Here is a 24,569-nt window from a genome sequence, read left to right as displayed (position 1 = left end):
GACGCACATGGAGCGGTGAGGGAGGAAGGGGACACCCGCCTAGCCAGCCAGATCAGCCGAATCAACCCTGGTGATCAATGAGGTGACAGATGTCACAGCCAGATCGTCCTCACATCCTACATGAGTATTTTATAAGGGCCTCCTGGAGACAATACCTTAAGTGAAGAAAGTAAGAAATGATGGCAATGTCAATCAGTTGACAAATATTTTAAAGACCTAATTACCTGCCTGTCACTGTGCTAACTGGTGTAGAAAAGCCAAAAGAAGCCTAAAACCGAATTTGGCTCCTGCCCTTACAGAGCTTATAATCTACTAGGGAAGAAAAGGTCAATGTACCTGAAATAATAAGGGCCACAGGCATATCTGTGCGATGCACACACAGAGCTGCCGGCAAGTGCAAGAACCACTAGAAAAGGGAGAGGTCAGAATGTAGGTGCAAGAGCTACTGACTTGCTTGTGGGTGAGGCAAGCCAGCTCTGCTAAATGTCCCTGAGTCATCTGGCCTAAGTTAGAGGGAACATGCCCCACCCTGAGGGGACCAGGCTCCTCAGGTCGAGACATCTGCCCAGGCATGGCCAGGGGCACCTGCAGGCCCTGCCCCCTGTATAACAAGATAGAAAGGAGAGGGTATCAGGGCTGTCTCCATACATAGTCAAAATAAGCTGTGGCCTGTGATATGCAAAGCATTAAGTAGGGGCTATAAGGAATACAGAGGTAAGTAAGGAGGAGGTCCTATCATCAGAGAGCTTACACAGTGCTATCCTGTTGAGTTTCTTGGGGTCAGCTTTTGAGTCTTCTTCGTCTCACTATACCAGCACCCAACTTAGACTCCATTCTAAAGAAGGTGCTCAATGAGTGTGTTGGACAAAACAATCTAGAAAAACGAATAGAAACCCTTCCCTGCAAATGGTAGAATATAAGGCAGAATTCGATTAAATGCAGAAAGATCCAGGCAAAATACTACAGAAGACTAGGAAAGACAGACTGCATCTAGTTAGGTGAAGGCCCTCTAGGCTGTGAGCCCTATTAAGGGAGAAAACGGCATCTGAAGTTCTTGCTGACTTCCACAGCTGTATTTCCAGTGCAGAGCACACAGCAAGTGCTCAATAGTTACCTTTTCCATAAAGGCATGCGGTGGGATTTGACACCAATCTTGGAGGATGGGCAGAATTCAGATAGATAGAGATGGGGCAGAATAAGAGTTAAGTGTGGCTGGGTGTGGTGGCTCATGTCTGTAATCCTAGCACTTTGGGAGGCCAAGGCGGGCTGATCACCTGAGATCGGGAGTTCGAGACCAGCATGACCAACATGGAGAAACCCCGTCTCTACTAAAAACACAAAATTAGCCAGGCGAGATGGTACATGCCTATAATCCCAGCTACTAGGGAGACTGAGTCAGGAGAATCACTTGAACCTGGGAGGCAGAGGTTGCGGTAAGCCGAGATTGTGCCATTGCACTCCAGCCTGGGCAACAAGAGTGAACTGTCTCAAAAAAAAAAAAAAAAAAAAAAAAAAATAGTTAAGTGTATTTGTCTTTTTCTTTTTTTTTGTTGTTTGTTTTTTTGAGATGGAGTCTCACTCTGTCGCCCAGCCTGGAGTGCAGTGGTGCGATCTTGGCTCACTGCAAGCTCTGCCTCCCGGGTTCACGCCATTCTCCTGCCTCAGCCTCCTGAGTAGCTAGGACTACAGGTGCCCACCATCGTGCCCGGCTAATTTTTTGTATAGACAGGGTTTCACCATGTTAGCCAGGGTGGTCTCAATCTCCTGATCTCGTGATCTGCCCGCCTCGGCCTCCCAAAGTTCTGGGATTACAGGCGTAAGCCACTATGCCCGGCGTATTTGTCTTTTTCAAGCAAATAACATCTTGAGGGTAAGGCCCATGATTTATTCATCTTTGCATCACTACGGCATTTTAGTGTTTTGTTGTTTTTTTCTTTTGAGACGGAGTCTCGTTCTGTCACCGAGGCTGGAGTGCAGTGGCACCATCTCAGCTTACTGTAATCTCCGCCTCCCAAGTTCAAGAAACTCTTCTGCCTCAGCCAATCAAGTAGCTGGGATTACAGGCATCCACCACCATGCCTGGCTAATTTTTGTATTTTTAGTAGAGACGGGGTTTCACCACATTGGCCATGTTGGTCTTGAACTCCTGACCTCAATCTGATCTGCCCAATGTGGGCTCCCAAAGTGCTTGGATTACAGGTGTGAGCCACTGTGCCCAGCCCTACAGCATTTTGGTGTAATGCCTGGCACAGTAAAACCTTGATAATTTTTTTTTCTTTTTTTTGAGACAGAGTCCCGCTCTGTCTCCAGGCTGGAGTGCAGTGGTGTGATCTTGGCTCACTGCAACCTCCGCTTCCCAGTTCCAGCAATCCTCCCACCTCAGCCTCCTGAGTAGCTGGAATTACAGGCATGCATCGCCACATCCGACTTTTTATTTTTTTTATTTTTTTTAGTAGAGATGGGGTTTCACCATGTTGTCCAGGCTGGTCTTGAACTCCTGATCTCAAGTGATCTGCCTGCCTCGGCCTCCCAAAGTGCTGGGATTATAGGTGTGAGCCACTGCACCCAGCCAAACCTTGATAATTTGACTTAAACTGATTTAAAGAGTGTCAAGACATCAGTTAATAGGGTTGCTATATTAGAGAAAAATTTTAAAAGTGTGTCAAGACAATAGTGTTTTGGAAATTGACAGAAAAGGCCAGGCACAGTGGCTCACACCTATAATCCCAGCACTTTGGGAAGGTGAGGCAGGAGGCTCGCTTGAGCCCAGGAGTTCAAGACCAGCCTGGTCAAAATGGTGAAATCCTATCTCTATAAAAAACACAAAAATTGGCCAGGCGCGGTGGCTCAGGCCTGTAATTCCAGTGCACTTTGGGAGGCCGAGGTGGGCAGATCGTGAGGTCAGGAGATTGAGACCATCCTGGCCAACATGGTGAAACCCCATCTCTACTAAAACTACAAAAATCAGTTGGATGTGATGGCGCACGCCTGTAGTCCCAGCTGCTAGGGAGGTGAGGCAGGAGAATCGCTTGAACCCAGGAGGCGGAAGTTGCAGTGAGCCGAGATTGCGCCACTGCACTCCAGCCTGCTGACAGAGCAAGACTCTGTCTCAAAAAAACCCAAGCAAACAAAAAACAAAACAAAACAAAATTAACCAGGCATGGTGGCGCACCTGTGGTCCCAGCTACAAGGGAGGCTGAGGCAGGAGTATCGCTTGAGCTTGGGAGGTCGAGGCTGCAATGAGCTGTGATCACACCACTGCACTCCAGCCTGGGTGAAGGAAGGAGCTGATCAATAGTCTCAGATGCCCCAGAAGAGCTGGCTGCAGTGAGCCAAGATCCCACCACTGCACTCCAGCCTGGGCGACAAGAGCGAGACTTCCTTCGTCTCAAAAACAAACAAACAAACAAACAAACAAACAAAAACATCTAGAAAGGTTAGCCAGATCACAGAAGGCTTTTGTTTGTTTTGTTGTTGTTGTTGTTAAATAGAAGTGATCTAAACATGTTATTGCTGAGTAGGGGGCGGGTGGAGAAAAATGGGGAGGTTTGGCAAATGGAGTAAGGAGACAACCAGAGGAGAGCCAAAGGGTGTCTGGGCAGCCAAATAGAACCCGGTGATATCAGCAGGCACCTTTGCCGTGGACCTGTCACCATGGGCGGTGACATTCCTTAGCATTTCAGAGAGAGGGACAGACTGGAGAAGAGGGCATTTTCCAAGGCTGAGGATTGGCAAGGCAGGAACGGCAGAGAATCAAGGGGGATTCTAGGCTGCTGGAAACTACTGGAATTGGCTGGGAGCCAGAGCCAGGCAGTGTGAGCAGAGTGGTCAGTGGAGGGAAACAGAGGAGGGGAATAGGCCAGGAGAAGAATCCTGAATGAATAGCGCTGGGGTTCCCAAATGCTGAGGATGCAGAAGGCTCCCTTGGTGGTGGAGGGAGAGGGGGACGAGAGCACCATCAGAGAGGGCACTTCAGAGTGTGAGTTCTTGAACTCTCTCAAACAGCCCCTAATAATGGTGACAGGGGATGTGAGCTGTTCCTTCGTGTTCTGGCACTGTGTCCCACAGGCATCTTGTGAAAACGCCAGCACCATGGCACAGGGAGCACCTGGCAGATCATAGGGCATTAGCATTTTCTGTGAGTGAGTCATTGGTTTTCCATCCAGAACTGCTTCAGGAGATTTGATGAGTTTTGTTAGTTATCGAGGTTCTACCTCATAAGTATGGCCTTAGAGTCAGAGGCCCACGTATCCAGAGGCTAACATGAGACTCTAAGACCTTGAAATGTCAAGGGGTGGAGGGTGCGTTATCTCTAGTAGTCCTTATGTCCCCACAAGGATAGGGGGAGTGGGCGAGAGAAGACCCTCCTCTCCGTCATCTCCAGATAGCATGTAAGGATTAGAAATCTCGTCATCATCTTGGGTGCTTGGAAACACACCTATGTTTGAAAGAATGAGCATAAAATGGAGAACTATCACTTGGGGCAGGGGCAACCTCTGGGGGAAGTGGGGCTAGAGGAAGCTCTGATGGGAGATGGCAAAACACTCAGACCTTGCCAGTTTTCCACTTTTGCAAAGACTGACCCACCATCCAAGACTTATAGGCTGCCTCATGATATGAGAGACTCATTCAAGCACTGAGCTTACACACACATGCACACACACACTGTCACTTGCCACAGCCACCCCAAATGGGGAAAGGCAAAGGGAGGCCCTCTGTTCCCCTTAACCTAGAGGGCAAGGACTAGTGACTCAGTCCTGGCTGGGCACTCCGACGGGCAGCTCCCTCTCAGCTTCCCCTCTGCTGTGGAGCTACAACTGTCCCTGCCTTTGTTCCCTCAATTCTCAAGCTCCCTGACTCAGCCTCCCCTGAACTTCCCAGCAGGGGACAAAGCCCTTGTCAATGGGGTGGTGTGGGGGCAGTGGCAGTGAGGCCGATCTGGCAGAAAGCTGTAGGGCCCGAGTTCCAGTTCTTTTTCCAGTCTCAACTTTCAGGGTGCCTCAGCCTTGCCAGTTCAGCAGTCACCTCTAGGCTCCTCCCCAACTTGCCCAGATCTCTCTCTGAGGCCAGGCTGATGGGGTGGAAATGGTTAACTAGAACCTTCCTCCCACCCAACTGGGCAAAGTCTGACACCTGGTGGCCAAGGTGAGGAATGGCCAGAAGGCCCCTTTTCAAGTCTTCCCAGAACTGCTCCAGAGCCTGGATGGCCAAAGTGAAAGAGGAGGTGACTACAGAAGGATGTGTGGAGGGTGGTAGGAGCAGGACAGAAGACAGCAGTGACAAAAAAAACCCAGAGACTCCTTCCTCTGCCCTCAAGCTGCTGCCATGGAAGCACATTAGGCCAGAGAACCTGGACCAGGAGAAGAGGGAGTGTCTGGGAGGGTAGTGAGGGGCCAGGAATGACTGCCTAAAAGAATTCTGGCCCACAGGGTGAGGAATGGGGCCTACGGGGTGTGAGTATGTTGGGGGCGGGGCCAGGGGTATTCTGGCTGCCCAGAATCTCCTGAGTGGGACTGACTTCCAGGTCAGGGTAGGTGGCAGAGCCCAAGGGCCTGAGGAAGGAGGGTACTGGCGAGAGGGAAGAAGAGCTGGATCCATCCCACAGCCCACTGGGCCCCAGGCAGCTGCTCCCCTCTCTCCACCTGCCTCCACCTTCCCAGCTCTACCTTGCTCTCCCCACAAACCTCATGGTGAGGAGGGGGAAGGGAATGCAGGCACAGTGCTGAGGCCCCCATCCTGCCACATTGTCTGAGCTAAGCCGGACCTAATCCGTCTTCCCTTGAGTGCAGTCAGCGGTGGGCCTCATCCCCTGGGAAGGTGCTGGGTTCCTGTTTCAGTTCTTTTCTCTCCTGGACCCCCAGGACTCTGGACTTGGCCCTGAAGCAAGGGTGTTGGGTATTATTACCAGGCTGAGGTGCAAAGGTCACTCCTACTACTCTCATCACCAGCCTCTGGGTGTCGGGGCTGACATAAGGGTCTCAGGACATTCCCCCAGGGAGAGAGAACTCAGCACCCAACCCAGACCTCTGGCCTGGCCATCCAGCCTGAAGCCTGAACAGGCTCCAGGACAGCAGTTTAGGGAATGAGGCCAGGATGCTGCCTGAGTAGGGGAAGGGATTCTAGGCAAGAAGGTACAGAAGGTGGATAGGGTTGGAGAGCAAAGAAGGAAAAAGACCTGAGGATGGAAAGGCCAAGGTCCAGCCTAGTCAGCTGTGCACCTTAGGAATCCAGGTGCTGAGTCAGGGAATGCCAGTTGGACAGGGATGGTTCCAAAATCCCTAGGTGCCAACTCTTCCCTGGGGGCCCAACCCCACTGCCATTTAGGAGAGAACAGCAATGCTGCTTGCAGAGAGTTCCCTCAACTCCAAGCCAGAAAGCCAGGCCTAGGGTGCCTGCACTTGAGCTGACCACTCTGAATCTTTTTCTTGGGTCTGGGGGTAGCTGAAGCCTGAGGGAGACATCTTCCAGGCTGGGTGAGTGCCTGAGCCAGGCAAAGCTGGGGAAGCTGGCGGGGACAGCCCAGCCAACATCTACAGAGCAGCTCAGGATGCCAGAGGCTACCCAAGGAGAAAAGGCAATAGTCCCAGGCGGCGGCAGGAGCTGCTGTGGCTGCCCAGCAGCACACCCCATTTCACGCTCCCTGGGCGGTGGCAGGGCCCCACGGCTATCAGCTTTCAGGGGTAGGAGGGACTTGGGAATGAGGAGGGGTCTGCCCCACCCATGGCTCCCTATCCCTCAGGGCTTGGACTCAGGAGGTGGGTGCCACACACCTCTAGAAACAGCCCAGGAACCCTTGCTGAGGCCCTCTGGGGAGGGGGTAATCAATCCCCCAGAGCCTATATGCCATCCCTACCTAGCATACTCAGCGCCTGACTGGACTCAGCACCTAGGCCCTTCCCAGCCCTGGTAGAGAGGGCCTCCCTGCTTCCATCCCCAACTCCGCAAGGACACTGTCTCCCTGAATGTGGGCCCCACTTAGTCCACAAGGCAGATGGGGGGATTAGAATAGGCCCAGCCCAAACAATACAGCAGAAAGGGCCCTCCAGCTCCATGCAGTGCCCTGACAAGCTCCCTCCTCCACCAGCCCTCCTCCAGGACGCCGATGGGGAGAGCCAGGCAGGACGTGGACCCTGAAGACATGGCCTACTCCTGTACTTCCCCTTTGGTGGTCTCCTCTCCAGAGCAGCTTCCTTCCTTGTGCCCACAAGTACCAGTGGCTTAGCCCTCTTCCAGTGCAGAGCACCCAGACCCCAGAGCAGGGAAAGGAGGAGGCAGAGGCTTCTGAGCAGGCGGCAGCCCAGGAGTCTGTGCCCCACCCTCCCAGTATCCCTGGAAGGAAGAACCGGATGGGATCTCTGGAGGGTGATTAGAGCTGGGCTGGTCCCTGTGCTGGTTCCCAGACTCCCACTGGCCAGTACTTTTGCCTCCTGCCAGGAAGTTGATGAGGGGGAGGCAGCAGTATGGATGAGTCAGTGATGACAGGAGCCCAAGGGACAAAGGTTATGGGTGGAGAATTGAGAGACATTGTTTACAGCAGTCCACCTCCTCCAGGAGGCCTTCCAATGCTAATCATCCCTGTGGTCCTAACCAATCTCTGACCCACCCTTTTCCTCTTCTGGTAGGAATTATAGCCTCTCACTGACAACTGTACATCTGTCTGCCTTGTGACAGTGAGCTCCTGGGCCCAAGACAGACTGTGGTTCGACTGGGGCCCTGCAATGCCTGTGACTCTCGGCAGTGATAATCATTGAGCTATACTTCCTACTTTCAAAAACTTTTTGACATCTCTTTTAATTAATATGTGGGAAAGTGCTTAGAACAGTACTTGGCACATGGTATGTGCAACATGAGTGTTAGGTTTACTGTTAATATTTTCTGCTCAGATTAACATTATTGTGAGAGGGCAGATTTTGCCAACGAAGAACTGGGGATCAAAACCCATTGTTGTGGGGGAACCAGACCCTTGCTCTGCCTTCCATTATGGAATCTTCCTGACTGGTGGGGCGGGCGGGGCAGGACTTGGGACCCCAGGAGAGCCAAAACGGCAAACACTTACTCGGACTAAGAGTGGGCAGCATCTTTGGGCACAGACTGTGAGAAAGGAGGTTTCAGAACCCATGGGCTTCTCCAGCCAGGTCTCCTGGGGCCGGTGGGGGTTGGGTGGGAGCAGGGAAGGGGCCTGGATTAGACCAAACTCTCTTCAGACCTCCAAACCTGCCCCCACAACGCTGGGCGGGCCAAAGGACCGAGTGAAGGCTCCAGCTGGGCTCTAGGGAGTTACAAACTGGCCACGGGGATTAGCGAAGCTGAAAAGAACATTTGCCTAGGAAGGGAAAACGGGAAGTGAGAGGCTGAGGATAACTCTCTTCAAGTCTCTCGGGACCCACACCAGACCAATGGGGGCCGGGGGAGGTGGTGAAGTAGGGGCATCCTGACAGGTCCCCCGCCCCAGCCTGCCCCTCCTCCCGCAGCCCACAGCTGTGGCACCGCCCCACCCCTCACCCTACACTACCTACCATTGGCTAGCGTCAGGGCCCCGCCCCACAGAGGCGGCCTGCCATTGGCTGAAGTCTTTCCTGTTTGCGTGCTTGTTGGGGTGGGGGAGGCGTCCCTCCCTGGACCCCAGCGACTTCCTCTCTTGGTTTGTCTGGGTCATCTTGTCTGCCTGCCGCTGGCCTGGCCCCGTCTGTCTCTCTCAGCAGCTGTCTTTCTCGCGCCCACTGGCCGGTCTCTCCTCTTCCCCGCAGTCGCCTCCTTCCTCTGCCTGCCTGGGTGGCCGCCATGGGCCGGAAGCGGCTCATCACTGATTCCTACCCGGTTGTGAAGAGGAGGGAGGGGCCCGCTGGGCACAGCAAGGGGGAGCTGGCACCCGAGCTAGGTCTCTGAGGTGTGAGGGAGGCAGGAGGAGTGGACACGGAGGGGCCTAGAGGACGTGGGCAGAGGGGCAGATGGAAGGGGAAAGGTGGCCTGTCCTCCCCTCCCGACACCAGGTCTAGCTGCGGGGTGGCAGAGGCAAAGGGGTGGTGAGGAAGGCTGGGAGGTGAGGGGCAGGAGACTGAGGCCAGCCTCGCACTGAAGAGCAGCTGTCATTGCAGGGGAGGAGCCCCAGCCCCGCGACGAGGAGGAAGCGGAGCTGGAGCTGCTGAGGCAGTTTGACCTGGCCTGGCAGTACGGGCCCTGCACCGGTGAGAACCCACCCAGCCCCACGGAGGTGCCTCTCCCAGCCAGTCCCGTCACCCACACGTCTCTGAAGTCACCCAAGAGCTTACGTGACTCTGACCCTCAGGCACTGTCTCCCCTGAACACACACATTCTCCAGCTCAGACTCTACCCCACCCCCAACAAGGCTCCAGAGTCTTCTTCCTACCCTGGCAGGGATCACACGGCTGCAGCGCTGGTGTCGGGCCAAGCAGATGGGCTTGGAGCCTCCCCCAGAGGTGTGGGAGGTGCTGAAGACCCACCCCGGAGACCCCCGCTTCCAATGCAGGTCAGAGACAGGCCGGGAGGGCTTTCAGGGGAGCCAGGGCCTTCTCCAGGCACCGTCACCCTGCTGTCCTGACCTGAGGGAGAAATGGATGGAGGGTTGAAGGGCCTTGCTGAACAGGCAAGAAGGAGGACACACTACTGTCATAATTCTTTTTTTTTTTTTTTTTTTTTTTTGACACAGAGTCTCGCTCTGTCGCCCAGGCTGGAGTGTAGTGGCGCGATCTTGGCTCACTGCAAGCTTCGCCTCCCGGGTTCACACCATTCTCCTGCCTCAGCCTCCCGAGTAGCTGGGACTACAGGCGCCCGCCACCACGCCCGGCTAATTTTGTTTTTGTATTTTTAGTAGAGATGGGGTTTCACTGTGTTAGCCAGGATGGTCTTGATCTCCTGACCTCGTGATCCACCCGCCTCGACCTCCCAAAGTGCTGGGATTACAGGCGTGAGCCACCGCACCCGGCCAATAATTCTTACCTCCACAAGCTAGTCGGGGGCAAAGGTACACCCAGGAACCAAGGAACTATCTATTTAGAACCAAGGGGTTTCCCAAGGACTATGGGCATGGCCAAGAATAGCTGGTGAAATCAGATCCAGGGACTCAACAACTGACCCTTTCTCTCTCTCTCTCTCTCTCTCTCTCTCTCTCTGGGATATCCCTCCATCCCACCCCATCTTCTACAGCCTCTGGCATCTCTATCCCCTATGAGGCACCACGTATGACCTCCTGCCCTTGGCCATCTTGCTCATCACCCAAGAATCTCAGGACAGAAGCAAGAGCCCATTGCTCCTGCTCAGCTCAGCCCCGCTGCGGAGGAACCCTTGGCAGGCAGAACCTGGAGGTGTCAGAGGCTCAACTCCTCCATCTAACCAGCAGGCTCCCAGAGCCCCCCTGGAAGAGCCTGTGCAGCTGAAGCAGAGTGCTTCTAGATGGAGAGTGGTCACTGGGGAAAAGGACCTGGCCATCACCTTCCAGTACCTGCTGCCTGTCTCCCTGACCCATGGTGTGGCAAGTTAGGCACAGCCAGATGTGGACAGTTGATCCATGAGGCAAAGATACTGTCCCACCTATGGCTAGGAATCAGAGCAGGACTGGCTGAGCTCCCAGGGCAAGGGGTTCACTAATGCTCACCAATAAAGAATATTAAGCCTGGAATCCTGACCTTCAGTCCTTTACTGTGGCCCTGCTTTGACTGGCAGTCCCTAGCAAGTTAGGAGATGGGAGAACCACCACCACAGTTCTTTTCCTTCAAGAAAGTCCTAGGCCTGAGAGGGAGAAGACATAGACAGCTTAAGAGACAGATCAAGTCCTCTAAGAGCTGAGCGACCTCTGGTGCCCCCTGGTGGCCCACAGGGAAACTACTCACGACTCACCTTCCTGGAGCAGCCAGGGAAAACCTACCTGACCCTCCAGCCACCTGGCTTGCTAAGCAGTGCCCACTTCACAAACATGGGTGCTTTGCCAGAGAAGGACCTTTGGGGTCCATGGCGCATGAAGTCCAAACATATCTATACATTCCCAGCAAGCACCTCTGGCTTCCCACATCAGGGACCACCTTGATCAAAGCAGGGCTGGGGAGGGTCTCAACTTGCAAGACCTGCTCAGACATGGCCATCATCTGAGGGGCTTTGGTAAGAAATTGATGGCTGGGCGTGGTGGCTCACGCCTGTAATTCCAGCACTTTGGGAGGCCCAGGCGGGCGGATCACGAGGTCAAGAGATGGAGACCATCATGGCTAACAAGGTGAAACCCCGTCTCTACTAAAAATACAAAAAATTAGCCGGGTGCGGTGACAAGCGCCTGTAGTTCCAGCTACTCAGAAGGCTGAGGCAGGAGAATGGTGTGAACCCGGGAGGCAGAGCTGGCAGTGAGCTGATACCGTGCCACTGCACTCCAGCCTGGGTGACAGAGGGAGACTCCTCAAAAAAAAAAAAAAAAAAAAAGGCTGGGCACAGTGGCTCACACCTGTAATCCCAGCACTTTGGGAGGCCAAGGCGGATGGATCACGAAGTCAAGAGATCGAGACTATCCTGGCTAACACGGTGAAACCCCATCTCTACTAAAAATACAAAAAATTAGCCGGGCATGGTGGCGGGCGCCTGTAGTCCCAGCTACTTGGGAGGCTGAGGCAGAAGAATGGCATGAACCCAGGAAGCGGAGCTTGCAGTGAGCCGAGATCACACCACTGCACTCCAGCCTGGGCGACTGAGCAAGACTCTGTCTCAAAAAAAAAAGAAAAAAGAAACTGACGGTGCTGGGGGATGGAGAACTGGCTGGAGCCAGAAACAATGCTCAGGAGACCTGGGGTCAGGGTATGACATGGAGAATAGAGTCAGTAACTGCTTCTGTAGCATTACCTTCATCTACTGTAGCAGCCCTCCATCCTGGGAGCAGATGGAGGCAGCACTAGTAACTTCTTGGAAACAGGCCTAGAGAGCAGCTAAGTGGCCTGTGTAGCCCCTGTCTTACTGAGCACTGATCATGTTTCGGGTACTTTAAATGTATCATCTCGAATGCTCCTAAAAAACCTTCCAGGTAAGTTTTACCGAGAGGGGAACTGAAACTAAGAAAGGTTAAGTAAAGTTGTCCAAAAGCACACAGCAGGCAAGAGGCAGTGCAGTGACCAGGGGCCACTTGCATTAAGCTCTTCCAGCCTATGCCACAGCTCCCACCTAGCTGCTGAGCACTCACTATGTGCCAGGCACCAAAGGTCCCCTTGGGGTGTTACTAATGGTCAGGAGATGGACAAAAACAAACACGTAAGTTAATTATGTCAGGTAGCAGTCAGTAGTAAGCAAAATCAGAGTTGAGATCAGAAAGGGTCCAAGGATGCCAGGGCGCTATGTTAGAGAGACTGGTCAGGGAAGGCCCTCTGCTAAGGTGGCATTTGAGCAGAGACCTGAAGAAAGGAAGGGAGCAAGGTCTGCACCTGAGTGTTCCAGACAGAAGGAGCAACAAGGAGAAGCTCCCTGAGGGAGGAGTGTTTCCAGCCTGTTCCAGGAAAGGCACTGAGGAGGCCAGTGAGGCTGGGGGCCAGGGAGCAAGGAAGGGTAGTGGGAATTGAGAGCAGACAGGCAACAGGCTGGTCCCTAGGGCCATGATAAGAAATCTGGATTTGATTCTGAGTGAGAGGGGAAGATACTGGAGGGCTTGAGGTCAATAAATGACAGAGTCAGCTGATGTTTTGAAAACATTCCTCCGTTGGTGGAAAACAAGATTGTGGAGCTGGGGAAAACAGAGGTAGCAAAACCACTCAGGAGGCCTCTGAAGTTGGCCTCATGAGAGTTGAGCTTGATCTGGACCAGCATGAGGAGGTGAAGTGGCCAGGTACACTCTGTATTTTGAAGGAAGAGCTGACTGGCAGGACTTGCCTATAGGACTGTGGGATTTAAGAGGCAGGAGCCAAGGATAACTCCAAAGGTTTTGGTTTGGGTGACTGGAAGGACAGAGTTCTCATTACTAAGATGGGAAAACTTGTGGGAAGGGTGGGGTGGGAATCTGGAGCTCCATCTTAGACATGCTGAAGTATCTGTGCCACTTCCAAGGGGACACGGGGTATAGGCAGTGGATATGTAAGTCTCGGATTCTGAGGCATTCTAGGTTTAAAATATACACTTGGGAATCTTTTAGATGGCCTTGAAAGCCGCAACAGTGGATGAGATCCCCGGAGTGAGTGTAGAGAGAGAAGTAGTCTGAGAGATCCAGTAGGGAGAGAACCTGAGGTTACAGGAGATGAGAAGGCAGTTGTGTGAGCGAGATCTTTGTGAGGGTGAGGAGGGCCAGGAACCAGGATACGCAAAGAGGGTGGCCTTCTGTAGACACATACACTGTGACAGGAAGGGAGACAGAGAACATGAGAGGAGTCTCAGGTAGGGGGATATATTTGGGTATGGGAATATTCAAGAATCAGATATTTACTAAGAGCCTGGCGCTGCTGGGAGGGCTCTGATGTTTACTAAGTGCCTATCCATGCCATCTGCTATGTGAAATGCTGCACACATGTTATCTAGTTGAATCCTGAGAACAATCTCATTAGGGAAGTACTATCCATGTTTTACAGATAAGGAAACCAAGGCTGAGAGGAAAAGTGCCTTGCTCAATCAGTAAACACCAGGGCCTGAATTCACCCCACACCTGCACTCCAGATGTTGGAGGATAAGAATGTTGTTGAGGAGATAAGGACTACATATGTGGCAAGTTAGAAAACCATGTAATACAAGTACTTTCCTGAGGCAACATAGGAGTGGCATAGAGACTGAATTGTCTGAGTTCTCAGAAAGGAAAGAGCACCACAGGTGACAGGGACCCGCTGCAGGAGCCTCGAGCACAGGGACTGCCACTTCCCTCCCGCTGCATTGTATTCCCCTTGCCGCACCTCCTCTGCACCTAGCCCCTTCTAATCAGGAGTCCCTGTTTCTCACCTTCCCACCTTCCACCACAGGGCGAATGCAGACTTCCCACTGCAGGGGACAGCACCACACGGAATGTTCTTAGTCATTTCTTTCACCAATTTGCATTCTACTCCATATGTCTGGAGTAGCTGAACTTCTTTTTTGACACAGAGTCTCACTCTGTCACTCAGGCTGAAGTGTAGTGGGATGATCTTGGCTCACTGCAACCTCTGCCTCCAGGGTTCAAGCAATTCTCGTGCCTCAGCCTCCCAAGTAGCTGGGATTAGAGGTACCCACCAGCATGCCTGGCTAATTTTTGTATTTTTCGTAGAGATGGGATTTCATCACATTGGTCAGGCTGGTCTTGAACTCCTGACCTTAAGTGATTCACTCGCCTCAGCCTCCCAAAATGCTGGGATTACAGGCGTGAAACACTGTGCCCAGCCTGGAGTAGCTAAAAGTAGGTGAAATTATTTATAATTAAATAAAATGAAGTCTCCAGGAAGATGTGCCACGTGTGGCCTATGGCTGCTTTCAAGTACCCCTGATACATCTACCACCACCTCACTCAGTTTGAACGGCACGTCAGAAATACTAAAAAGCATATATATATAATATTTTTATATGTAAAAATATATATATAATATATAACATATTATATATATTTATATATATATACACACACACACACACACACACATATATATAATTTTTGAGAAAGGGTCTTGCTCTGTTGCCCAAGCTGGAGCACAGTGGTGCAATCATGGCTCACTGCAGCCTCAAACTCCCAGGCTCAAGCTATCCTCCTGCCTTGGTCTCCCAAGTAGCTGGGACTACAGGCACGTGTCATACACTGAGATAGTCCTGTTATGTTGCCCAGGCTGGTCTCACACTCCTGAGGCCAAACAATCCTCCTGCCTTGGCCTGCTAAAGTACTGGGCTTACAGGAGTGAACTGCCACACCCAGCCAGAGAATAGTGTTCTAGACTAAGGGAATGAGCTGAACAAAGGCAAGCAGGAGGGAATCATGTGTGTGCCACAGGCTAGATGTGCAGAGCTGTGAAGTATATACCACAGAGGTTTCCACATAAACTCATACAAAACTAGCATTTGGCTGGGAGCGATGGTTCACGCCTGTAATCCCAGCACTTTGGGAGGCCAAGGTGGGCAGATCATCTGAGGTTGGGTGTTTGAGATCAGCCTGACCAACATGGTGAAACCCTGTCTCTATTAAAAATGCAAAATTAGCCAGGCATAGAGGTGCATGCCTGTAATCCCAGCTACTCAGGAGGCTGAGGCAGGAGAATCGCTTGAACCCAGGAGGTGGAGGTTGCAGTGATGCAGTAAGCCAAGATCACGCCACTGTACTCCAGCCTGGGCAACAAGAGTGAAGCTCCATCTCAAAAAAAATAAAAAAATAAAAAAATAAAGGACAAAGAACTATAAGAGATGTTGCAAAGGAAGTTTGCAAAACTTGCATTTGGGAAGGGAAGAATGGGGAGGACGTGTCAAATATGACTCAGGTTTTGAGCTTGGGTGGGTGAGAGAATACTGATGCCATGGGAAGAAAAATGGAAACTGGGAGGGGGAAGACAGGCTCAATTTTATACATGCTTGGTTTCAGATGACTACAGGACACCCAAATGGAAACACCTGGTAGGAAATGGAAACAGAGCTCAAGTCCAGCAGAGAGATCATGGGAGGGGCGGTATCTGGGGGACAAGGAAATTACCTGCATAGAACTGACCTATGCGCACAGATGAAAGATTCAAGAGAGACAGGCAAAGAGAAGACCAAGCATCACACTTGGGAAAATTCGCTCTAGAAAATGGTGGAAGAAGATCCAGCAAACCAGGGGGGAAGAGTGCTCAGAGTGGCAGGAGAACCAAGGCAGAGCAAGTGTCCCAGAGGTCACTGGTGCGATGCTGCAGACACATCAAGGAAGATACTGTCAGGAAGCATGGAGGGGACTAGACCTCATTCCATTCCTCCATTTCCCACTTCCCTCTATCTCCGTTTTGTAGTTCTCTCTAGTGTCTTTGGCTGTCATGGTAACTACCAGTACCACACCCCTCTATGAAGGCCACGCTGATTCATTCTTTATTGACTCAGGTGTGGCAACATTTATCCACCCTCAGACAAACTCACTAGTAGCTTGAAGGTTTAAGGAGCTAATTTACCAAGAAACTAAAGTCAACACAGGAAAGAATAAAGTTTCTGAATTGGTCTAGAAACAGAAGAAAACTACAACAGTGCCAGCTTGAGGCCAATTTGGGTTACTGCCACCTCTGGGACTCGAGAGATTCTCAAAATGATTCCTAGTTTTCCACACAGGTAGGTCTCCAGTTTATCCACCTGAGTCCTAAGCTAGAAAACCATAACTTTGTGCTAGTCATGGCAGATGCAAATGATTAGAACCCCAGGCCCTAAGCCCCAAGAGCTCACTGTAGTAGGGAGACAAAAAACAGACACGGAGGTGAACTTCAAACAATGCTGCAAGACAGGAATGGGCCTGGCCTATGACAACCCTTCAGCTGAGTATATAAAGATGAGTAGTGGTGTCACAAGGTGGACAAGTGATGGTAGACTATGTGTTGGGGTCTGAGTCCTTCTTGAGCCCAACTTTGGTCCTTTGTCTCTTGAAGGAAAAGGCATCTCCTAGGAACTCCCTCTGGGATGTGAGCCTCCATCCTGACCTCGTGGATGCCCCTTCACCTCACCTAGAGGCACCAATGGTTCCTATGCCTGCAGGCCTTGCCCTTGACTGAAGGATGTTTTTCCCTCTGTGCAGCCTTCCCTGAAGAGAGTTCAGGATTTCCCCTCTGCTTCCCATGGTAACTTATTTGTTTTATTACAGCATGTCACATTGCCACAACAATACGCTTCATTGTTTCCAATGCTAGAGAATATTTTATCTCTGTTGGTGTATACCTAACACAACGTTGGCTACATAGTAAGCCTCAAAGCTGGCTGAGGTTGGTCACAGTGGCTCACCCCTGTAATCCTAGCACTTTGGGAGGCTGAGGCAGGAGGATCACTTGAGCCCAAGAGTTTGAGAGCAGCCTGGGCAACAAAGGGGTATTCTGTCTCTACAAAAAATAAATAAATAAATAAATAAAAATTAGCTGGGGGTGGCACACGCCTGTGGCTCCAGCTACTCAGTGGGGCTGAGGCAGGAGGATCGCTTGAGCCCGTAAAGTTGAATTGCAGTGAGCTATATTCCCACCACAGCACTCCAGCCTGAGCAACACAGCAAGACCCTGTCAAAAAAAAAAAAAAAGCTGACCAAACCTTCCCACTTCACTCACACCTACTTTTTTTTTTTTTTTTTTTTCTTCGAGATGAAGTCTTGCTCTGTCACCCAGGCTGGAGTGTAGTGGCATCATCTTGGTTCACAGAAACCTCTGCCTACCTGGTTCAAGCAATTCTCTTGCCTCAGCCTCCCGAGTAGCTGGGATTACAGGCACGCGCCACCATGCCCGGCTAATTTTATATTTTTAGTAGAGACAAGGTTTCACCATGTTGGCCAGACTGGTCTCGAACTCCTGACCTCAGGTGATCTGCCCACCTCGGCCTCCCAAAGTGCTGGGATTATAGGCATGAGCCACCGTGCCCAGCCTGCTCACACCTACTTTTTGATCCTGTCTAGTTCATGAGAATCATTTGTATGAGAGTTGTAAATGCAACTCTTTGGGCTCTAAGTCACTTCTCCATAGGGGTTGTGTGGTCTTAATGGCAGGAGCCATCTTTTCCTAAGGCCTTCTCAGTGAGGAAGGCATCAAAGCTGTCAACTGCAGAAGCAGGCCCTTTTTATATCCTGTTTTGAAGCCTGTGCCTCCACTGGGCTGGCCATGCAGTGCTCAGTCAAGGTCCTCCGAGGTGCAGAGTAGAGACGCTCATCATTGCAGTGAGCCATCCAGCCCATTTCTCCACATGCTCTCGGGAGAATGGCTGGCCAGGATCTGACTATTCCAGTCCCGTAATGCTGTAGTATACACTTGTACAACTCTAAGGACGCTAATTTGGCACTATTTATCAAAATTATAAATGCACCTATCCTTTTCAGTCTATATCTAGAAATTTATCCTACAGATATGTTGGTATGTGTAAAATAACATATGTAAGGTTATTTATTATAAAACTCTTTGTAATAGCAAAGAATATAAATAGCCTAAAAGTCTATCATCCATAAGGGACTGGGCCAGGTGCAGTGGTTCACACCTGTAATCCCAAATATGTGGGGGGCCAAGGCGGGAGGCTGCTTGAGGCAAGGGGTTCAAGTCCAGCCCAGGTAACATAGCGAAATCTTGTCTCTACAAAAAATGTTAAAAATTAGCCCACTGTGGTAGCTTGCACCAGTGGTTCCAGCTACTCGGGAGGCTGAGGTTGGGGAGGACCCCTTGAGCCTGGTAGGTTGAGGCTGTAATGAGCTGTGACTGCACCACCGCACTCTAGCCTAGGTGACAGAGCAAGACTCTGTCTCCAAAAAAAAAATAAGGGCCAAGTGCAGTGGCTCATGCCTATAATCCCAGCATGTTGGGAGGCCAAGGCAGGAGGATTGCTTAAGCTCAAGAGAATTTGAGACCAGTCTGGGCAACAGAGTGAAGCACTATCTCTATGTGAAAAAAAAAAAAAAAAAAAATTGCTGGGCGCGGTGGCTCACGCCTGTAATCCCAGCACTTTGGGAGGCCGAGGCAGGCGGATCACGAGGTCAGGAGATCGAGACCATCCTGGCTAACACAGTGAAACCCCGTCTCTACTAAAAAGACAAAAAATGAGCCGGGTGTGGTGGCAGGCGCCTGTAGTCCCAACGACTCCGGAGGCTGAGGCAGGAGAATGGTGTGAAGCCGGGAGGCAGACCTTGCAGTGAGGTGAGATCGCGCCACTGCACTCCAGCCTGGGTGACAGAGCAAGACTCTTTGTCTCAAAAAAAAAAAAAAAAAATCCATTGTGTGAATATACTAAAATGTGTTTATCCCATTTATCAGCTGATGAACATTTGGGTTGTTTCCAGTTTTAGACTCTGATGGATTGAGCTGTTATAAACATTCATGTACAAGTCTTTGTGTGGGCAGTTTTCATTCTTCTTGGCTATATGCCAAAGAATCATATTGCTACGTTATATATCATATACATATTTGACCTTAGAGTAAACTGCCAGTCTGTTTTCCAAAGCAGTTCTACCATTTTATTTTTTTGAGATGGAGTCTTGCTCTGTCACCCAGGCTGGAGTGCAATGGCACAATCACAGTTCACTGCAGCCTCAAACTTTTGGGTTTAAGCAATCCTCCCACCTCAGCTTCCAGAATAGCTGGGACTAGAGGTGTGAGCCGCTGTGCCTGGCCATGCTCTATTGTTTTCTTTGCTGTGCAGAAGCTTTTTGTTTGATGTAATCCCATTGGCCTACTTTTGCTTTTGTTGCCTGTGCTTTTGAGGTCCTATCTCAAAAATCCTTGCCTAGGTCAATGTCATGAAGCATTTCTCCTGTGTTTTCTTCTAGTAGTTTTGTAGTTTGAGGTCTTATATTTAAGTCTTTAATCCCTTTTGAGTTAATTTTTGTCATTCTTCTGCATGTAGATATCCACTTTTCCCAGCACCATTTATTGAAGAGACCATCTTTTCCCCAATGTATATTCTTGGCACCTTTGCTGAAAATCAGTTGTGTGGATTTATTTCTGGGTTATCTATACTGTTCCATTGGTCTATGTGTATGTTTTTATGACTGTACCATGCTATTTTGGTTATCATAGCTTTGTAGTATATTTTGAACTCAGGTAGTATGATGCCTCCAGCTTTGTTATTTTTGCTTAGGATTGCTTTGGTTATTTGGGATCTTTAGTGGTTCCAGACAAAATATTTTGAATATATATATATATATATATTTTTGAGACAGAGTCTCACTTTGTCACCCAAGCTGGAGTGCAGTGGGGCGATCTCAGCTCACTGCAACCTCTGCCTCCCAGGTTCAAGGGATTCTCCTGCCTGAGCCTCCCAAGTAGCTGGGATTACAGGCACCCGTCACCACACCTGGCTAATTTTTGTATTTTTAGTAGAGACAGGATTTCACCATGTTGGCCAGGCTGGTCTCAAATTCTTGACCTCAAGCAATCCACCTGCCTGCCTCAGCCTCCCAACGAGATGGGATTACAGGCGTGAGTCACTGCACCCAGCCAGAATTTTTTTCTTAATAGTACCTTTAGAAGAACCAAAGTTTTAAAATGTGTGCCTGTGGGTGTGATGGAGTTTCGCTACTGTTGCCCAAGCTGGAGTGCAATGGCGTGATCTTGGCTCACTGGAACCTCCGCCTCCTGGGTTTAGGCGATTCTCCTACCTCAGCCTCCCAAGTAGCTGGGATTACAGGCATGTGCCACCATGCCCAGCTAATTTTTGTAATTTTAGTAGAAACAGGATTTCACCATGTTGGCCAGGCTGGCCTCAAACTCCTGACCTCACGTAATCCACCTGTGTTGGCCTCCCAAAGTGCTAGGATTACAGGCGTCAGCCACCAAACCTGGCCCAAAGTTTTAAATTTTGATGAAATCCAATTTATCATTTTTTTTTGTTACAGCTTTTTATGTCCTAAGAAATGTTTACCTACCCCAAAGTAACAAATATTTTCTATTTTTTTCTAGATATTTCATTGTTTTAGCTTTTACATTTAGGTTTAGGATCTATTCTTAATTAATTTCACTGTTTCATTCCTGATAATTGGGGATTTATATTTTCTCTATTTTCTTAGTCTTACTAGGGACTTACTATTTTATTTTATTTTATTTTATTTTATTATTATTATTTTTTTTTTTCTGAGACGGAGTCTCGCTCTGTCGCCCAGGCTGGAGTGCAGTGGCCGGATCTCAGCTCACTGCAAGCTCCGCCTCCCGAGTTTACGCCATTCTCCTGCCTCAGCCTCCCGAGTAGCTGGGACTACAGGCGCCCGCCACCTCGCCCGGCTAGTTTTTTGTATTTTTAGTAGAGACAGGGTTTCACCGTGTTAGCCAGGATGGTCTCGATCTCCTGACCTTGTGATCCGCCCGTCTCGGCCTCCCAAAGTGCTGGGATTACAGGCTTGAGCCACCGCGCCCGGCCTTTATTTTATTTATTTTTGGAGATGGAGTCTTGCTCTGTCGCCCAGGCTGGAGTACAGTACCGCAATCTCGGCTCACTGGAACCTCTGCCTCCTGGGTTCAAGCAGTTCTCTGCCTCAGCCTCCTGAGTAGCTGGGATTACAGGTGCCCACCACCAAGCCCAGCTAATTTTTGTATTTTTAGTAGACACAGGGTTTCACCATGTTGGCCAGGCTGGTCTTCAACTCCTGACCTCGTGATCCACCAGTCTCGGTCTCCCAAAGTGCTGGGATTACAAGTGTGAACCACTGCGCCCAGCCTCAATTTTATTAACTTATTTCAAGAAAGCAACTTTTGGCTTTGCTAATTTTCTCCACTTTTTTGTGTATTTTCTATTTCATTTAGAGGTAGAGCTCAAAGTTCAAAAATATTTTTTTCTTTTTTAATGTGGATATACAGTTCCAGCCCCATTTGTTCAAAGACCTTTTACCCACTTAATTACCTTGGCACTGTCATCAAAAATAATTTGGCCATGTAAGTGTGGGACTACTGCTAAACTCTCTATTCTTTCGCACTGATATGTTTATCTCAACATCACACTGTCTTGATTTGTGTAGCTTCACAATAAAGCTTGAAATCATTTAGAGTTAGTTTTTAAAAACTAGTGTTTTCTGTTTTGTTTTGTTTGTAGAGACAGGGTCTCACTACGTCACCCAGGGTGGTCTGTGGTCTGAAACTCCTGGATTCAAGTGATCCTCTTGCCTCAGCCTCCTAAAGTGCTGGGACTATAGTCATATGCCATGGTACCCAGCCTAGTTTTAAGTGTAGAGGTCTTGCTTATCTTTGGCTAAATTTATTCCTAACAAGGGTTTCATTCTATTATAAGTGGATTCTTTTAAAAATTTCATTTTCCCATTGTTTATTGCTAGAACATAGAAATATAAATGGTTTTTGTATGTTCACTTTGTATCCTGTTACCTTGGTAAATACACTTTATTCTAGTGGTTTTTAAAAGATTCTGGCCAGGCACAGTGGTTCACGCCTGTACTCCCAGCACTTTGGCAGGCCAAGGCAAGTGGATTGCTTGAGCTCAGGAGTTCGAGGCCAACCTAAGAAACGTGGCGAAACCCCATCTCTACAAAGTAGTACAAAAAATTAGCCAGGCATGGTGGCACCCACCTGTAGTCCCAGCTACTTCTGATGCTGGAGTGGGAGAATCACCTGAGCCCTAGAGGTAGAGTGAGCCATGATTGCCACTGCACTCCAACTTGGGCAAGAGAGTGAGACCCTATCTCAAAAATAAATAATAAATAAAACATTTTTAAAGGGGTTATTTCATTCAAGTTGTCAAATTTATTTCCATAAAGTTGTTCACAATACTCCTTTTTATCATCTTAATATGTAACAATCTAAACTGATATCTACTCTTTCATTACTAATAATTGGTAATTTTTTTTGAGACAAGATCTTGCTCTGTTGCCCTGGAGTACAGTGGCACAATCTCGACTCACTGCAGCCTTTACCTCCCAGGTCCAAGTGATTCTCGTGCCTCAGCCTCCTGAGTAGCTGGGATTACAGGTGTGCGCCATCATGCCTCGCTAATTTTTTGTACTTTTAATAGAGAAGGGGTTTCACCATGTTGGTCAGGCTAGTCTTGAATTCCTGGCCTCAAGTAATCCACCAGCCTTGGCCTCCCAAAGTGTTGGAAATACAGGTATGAGCCATCATGCTCGGCCTGTATTTTTTTTTTTAAATCAGTCTCGATATGGTTTTATCAATTTTATTATTTTTTCAAAGAATCAACTTTTGGCTTTGCTATTTTTCTCTGTGTGTGTGTGTGTGTGTGTGTGTGTGTGTGTGTGTGTGTGTGTGTGTATGTATTTTCTTTCTTTTTTTTTTTTTTTTTGACAGCGTGTTATTCTGTCATTTCAAGCTGGTCTGCAGTGGTGCAATCATGGCTCACTGCAGCCTCTATCTCCCAGGCTCAAGGGTTCCTTCCACCTCAGCCTCCCAAGTAGCTGGGACTACAGGCACGCACCACCACACCAGGCTAATTTTTGTATTTTTTGTGGAGATGGGATCTTGCTATGTTGCCTAAGCTGGTCTCCAACTCCTGAACTCAAGCCATATACCTGCCTCGGCTTCCCAAAACGCTGGGACTATAGGCATGAGTCACCATGCCCAGCCTCCAAAATTCACAATTTTAAAGTGTAAAATTCAGTGATTTTTAGTGTATTCACTATGTTGTGCAACCATTACCACTGTCTAATTCTGTAATACATTCATCACCCCAGAAAGAAAGCCTGTGCTTAATGGCAGTCAGTTCCAATTCCTCCCTGACAACCACTAATCTGCTTTCTGTTTATATGGATCTGTCTATTCTAAAATTTTTATTTTTATAATTAATTTTTTACAATTTTTTTGAGGCAGGGTCTCACTTTGTTGCCCAAGCTGGAGTGCCGTGGTGCTTATTGCAGTCTTGGCCTCCTGGCTCAAGGAATCTCATGCCTCAAGATTACAGGTGTACGTCACCACGCCTGGCTAATTTTTTATTTTTTGTAGAGAGGATCTCATTATGTTGCCCCCACTGATCTCCTGGGCTCAAGCAATCCTCCCACTTCAGACTCCCAAAGTGCTGGGATTACAGGCATGAGCCACCATACCCAGCCCTGAAAATTTCATATAAATGGAATCATTTTGTGTCTGCTTTCCTTCACTTAGCATAAGGTTTTCAAGGTTTATCCATCTTGTAGCATATAACCACTTCATTCTTTTTCATGGCTGAATAATATTCCATTATAGGGATATACCACATTTTGTTTATTCATTCATCTGTGAATAGACAGTTGGATTGCTTCCAGTTTTTGGCTAACACTGTTATGAACATGTTTTTTATTATCCTGCGTATATACTAGGGAGTAGAACTGCTGGGTCACATGGTAATTCTATTTAGTTTTTTGAGAAACTGCCAAACTTCTTACAGCTTCTTAAGGTAGAAACACAGAATTATTAATTTAAACCTTTCCACCGGGCACAGTGGCTCATGCCTGTAATCCCAGCACTTTGGGAAGCTGAGGTGGGTGGATCACTTGAGGCCAGGAGTTTGAGGCATGAGAATCACTTGAACCTGGGAGGCAGAGGTTGCGGTGAACCGAGATCGCACCACTGCACTCCAGTGTCACACTCTGTCCCTCCGACCCCCCCCCAAAAAATTTAAACCTTTCTCTTTTCTCATATAGATACTTTATAAACTTTCCTTTAAGTACTTCTTTAGCTGCACCACACATATTTTGATATTCTATGCCTTCATATGCTTCAGTTTGAAATATTTTCTCATTTGTGTTTTCTTCTTTGATTAATTAGTTATGCAGAATTTTTTTTTTTTTTTTTTTTTTTTTTTTGAGACAGAGTTTCACTCTTGTCACCCAGGCTGGAGTGCAATGGCATGTTCTCAGCTCACTGCAACCTCCACCTCTTGGGTTCAAGTGATTCTCCTGCCTCAGCCTCTTGAGTAGCTGGGACTACAGGTATGTGCCACCATGCCTGGCAAATTTTATTTTTTGTAGAAACAGGATCTCGCTATATTGCCCAGGCTGGTCTCAAACTCCTGGCCTCAAGCAATCCTCCCTCCTC

The 24,569-nt window shown here is 49.2% G+C and overlaps 2 protein-coding genes across 8 annotated transcripts in view; one reads left to right on the top strand and one right to left on the bottom strand.

Annotated features, from left to right (window-relative positions):
• The window catches only part of RAD9A (RAD9 checkpoint clamp component A), an 80,872-nt gene that overhangs the window by 36,215 nt on the left and 20,088 nt on the right, over nt 1-24,569 (bottom strand). The window lies entirely within an intron of this gene.
• On the top strand, nt 8,590-10,636 carry POLD4 (DNA polymerase delta 4, accessory subunit). Of its 2 annotated transcripts, XM_021925495.2 has the most exons (4): nt 8,607-8,878; nt 9,096-9,185; nt 9,376-9,487; nt 10,165-10,636. In XM_021925495.2, the coding sequence occupies exons 1-4, from the start codon at nt 8,782-8,784 to the stop codon at nt 10,187-10,189; spliced, it is 324 nt and encodes a 107-aa protein (XP_021781187.1). In that variant the 5' UTR covers nt 8,607-8,781; the 3' UTR covers nt 10,190-10,636. The 2 variants fall into 2 exon arrangements, with proteins under 2 accessions (XP_021781186.1, XP_021781187.1); XM_021925494.2 differs by lacking the exon at nt 9,376-9,487 and having other exon boundaries at nt 8,590-8,878.

This window comes from Papio anubis, chromosome 12 (genome assembly GCF_008728515.1).
Source record: "Papio anubis isolate 15944 chromosome 12, Panubis1.0, whole genome shotgun sequence".
In the NCBI taxonomy this organism is placed as follows: domain Eukaryota; kingdom Metazoa; phylum Chordata; class Mammalia; order Primates; family Cercopithecidae; genus Papio; species Papio anubis.
Note: the sequence above shows the minus strand (reverse complement) of the source record. Positions and strands in the feature narration are given on the sequence as shown.

What these genes read in the sequence shown, in the direction of transcription:
- POLD4 (XM_021925494.2), top strand. Translation starts at nt 8,782, where the DNA reads ATGGGCCGGAAGCGGCTCATCACTGATTCCTACCCGGTTGTGAAGAGG. An exon ending in GGAGCTGGCACCCGAGCTAG is followed by an intron (nt 8,879 to 9,095) that starts GTCTCTGAGGTG and finishes CTGTCATTGCAG; the next exon opens with GGGAGGAGCCCCAGCCCCGC. An exon ending in GCAGTACGGGCCCTGCACCG is followed by an intron (nt 9,186 to 10,164) that starts GTGAGAACCCAC and finishes CATCTTCTACAG; the next exon opens with CCTCTGGCATCTCTATCCCC.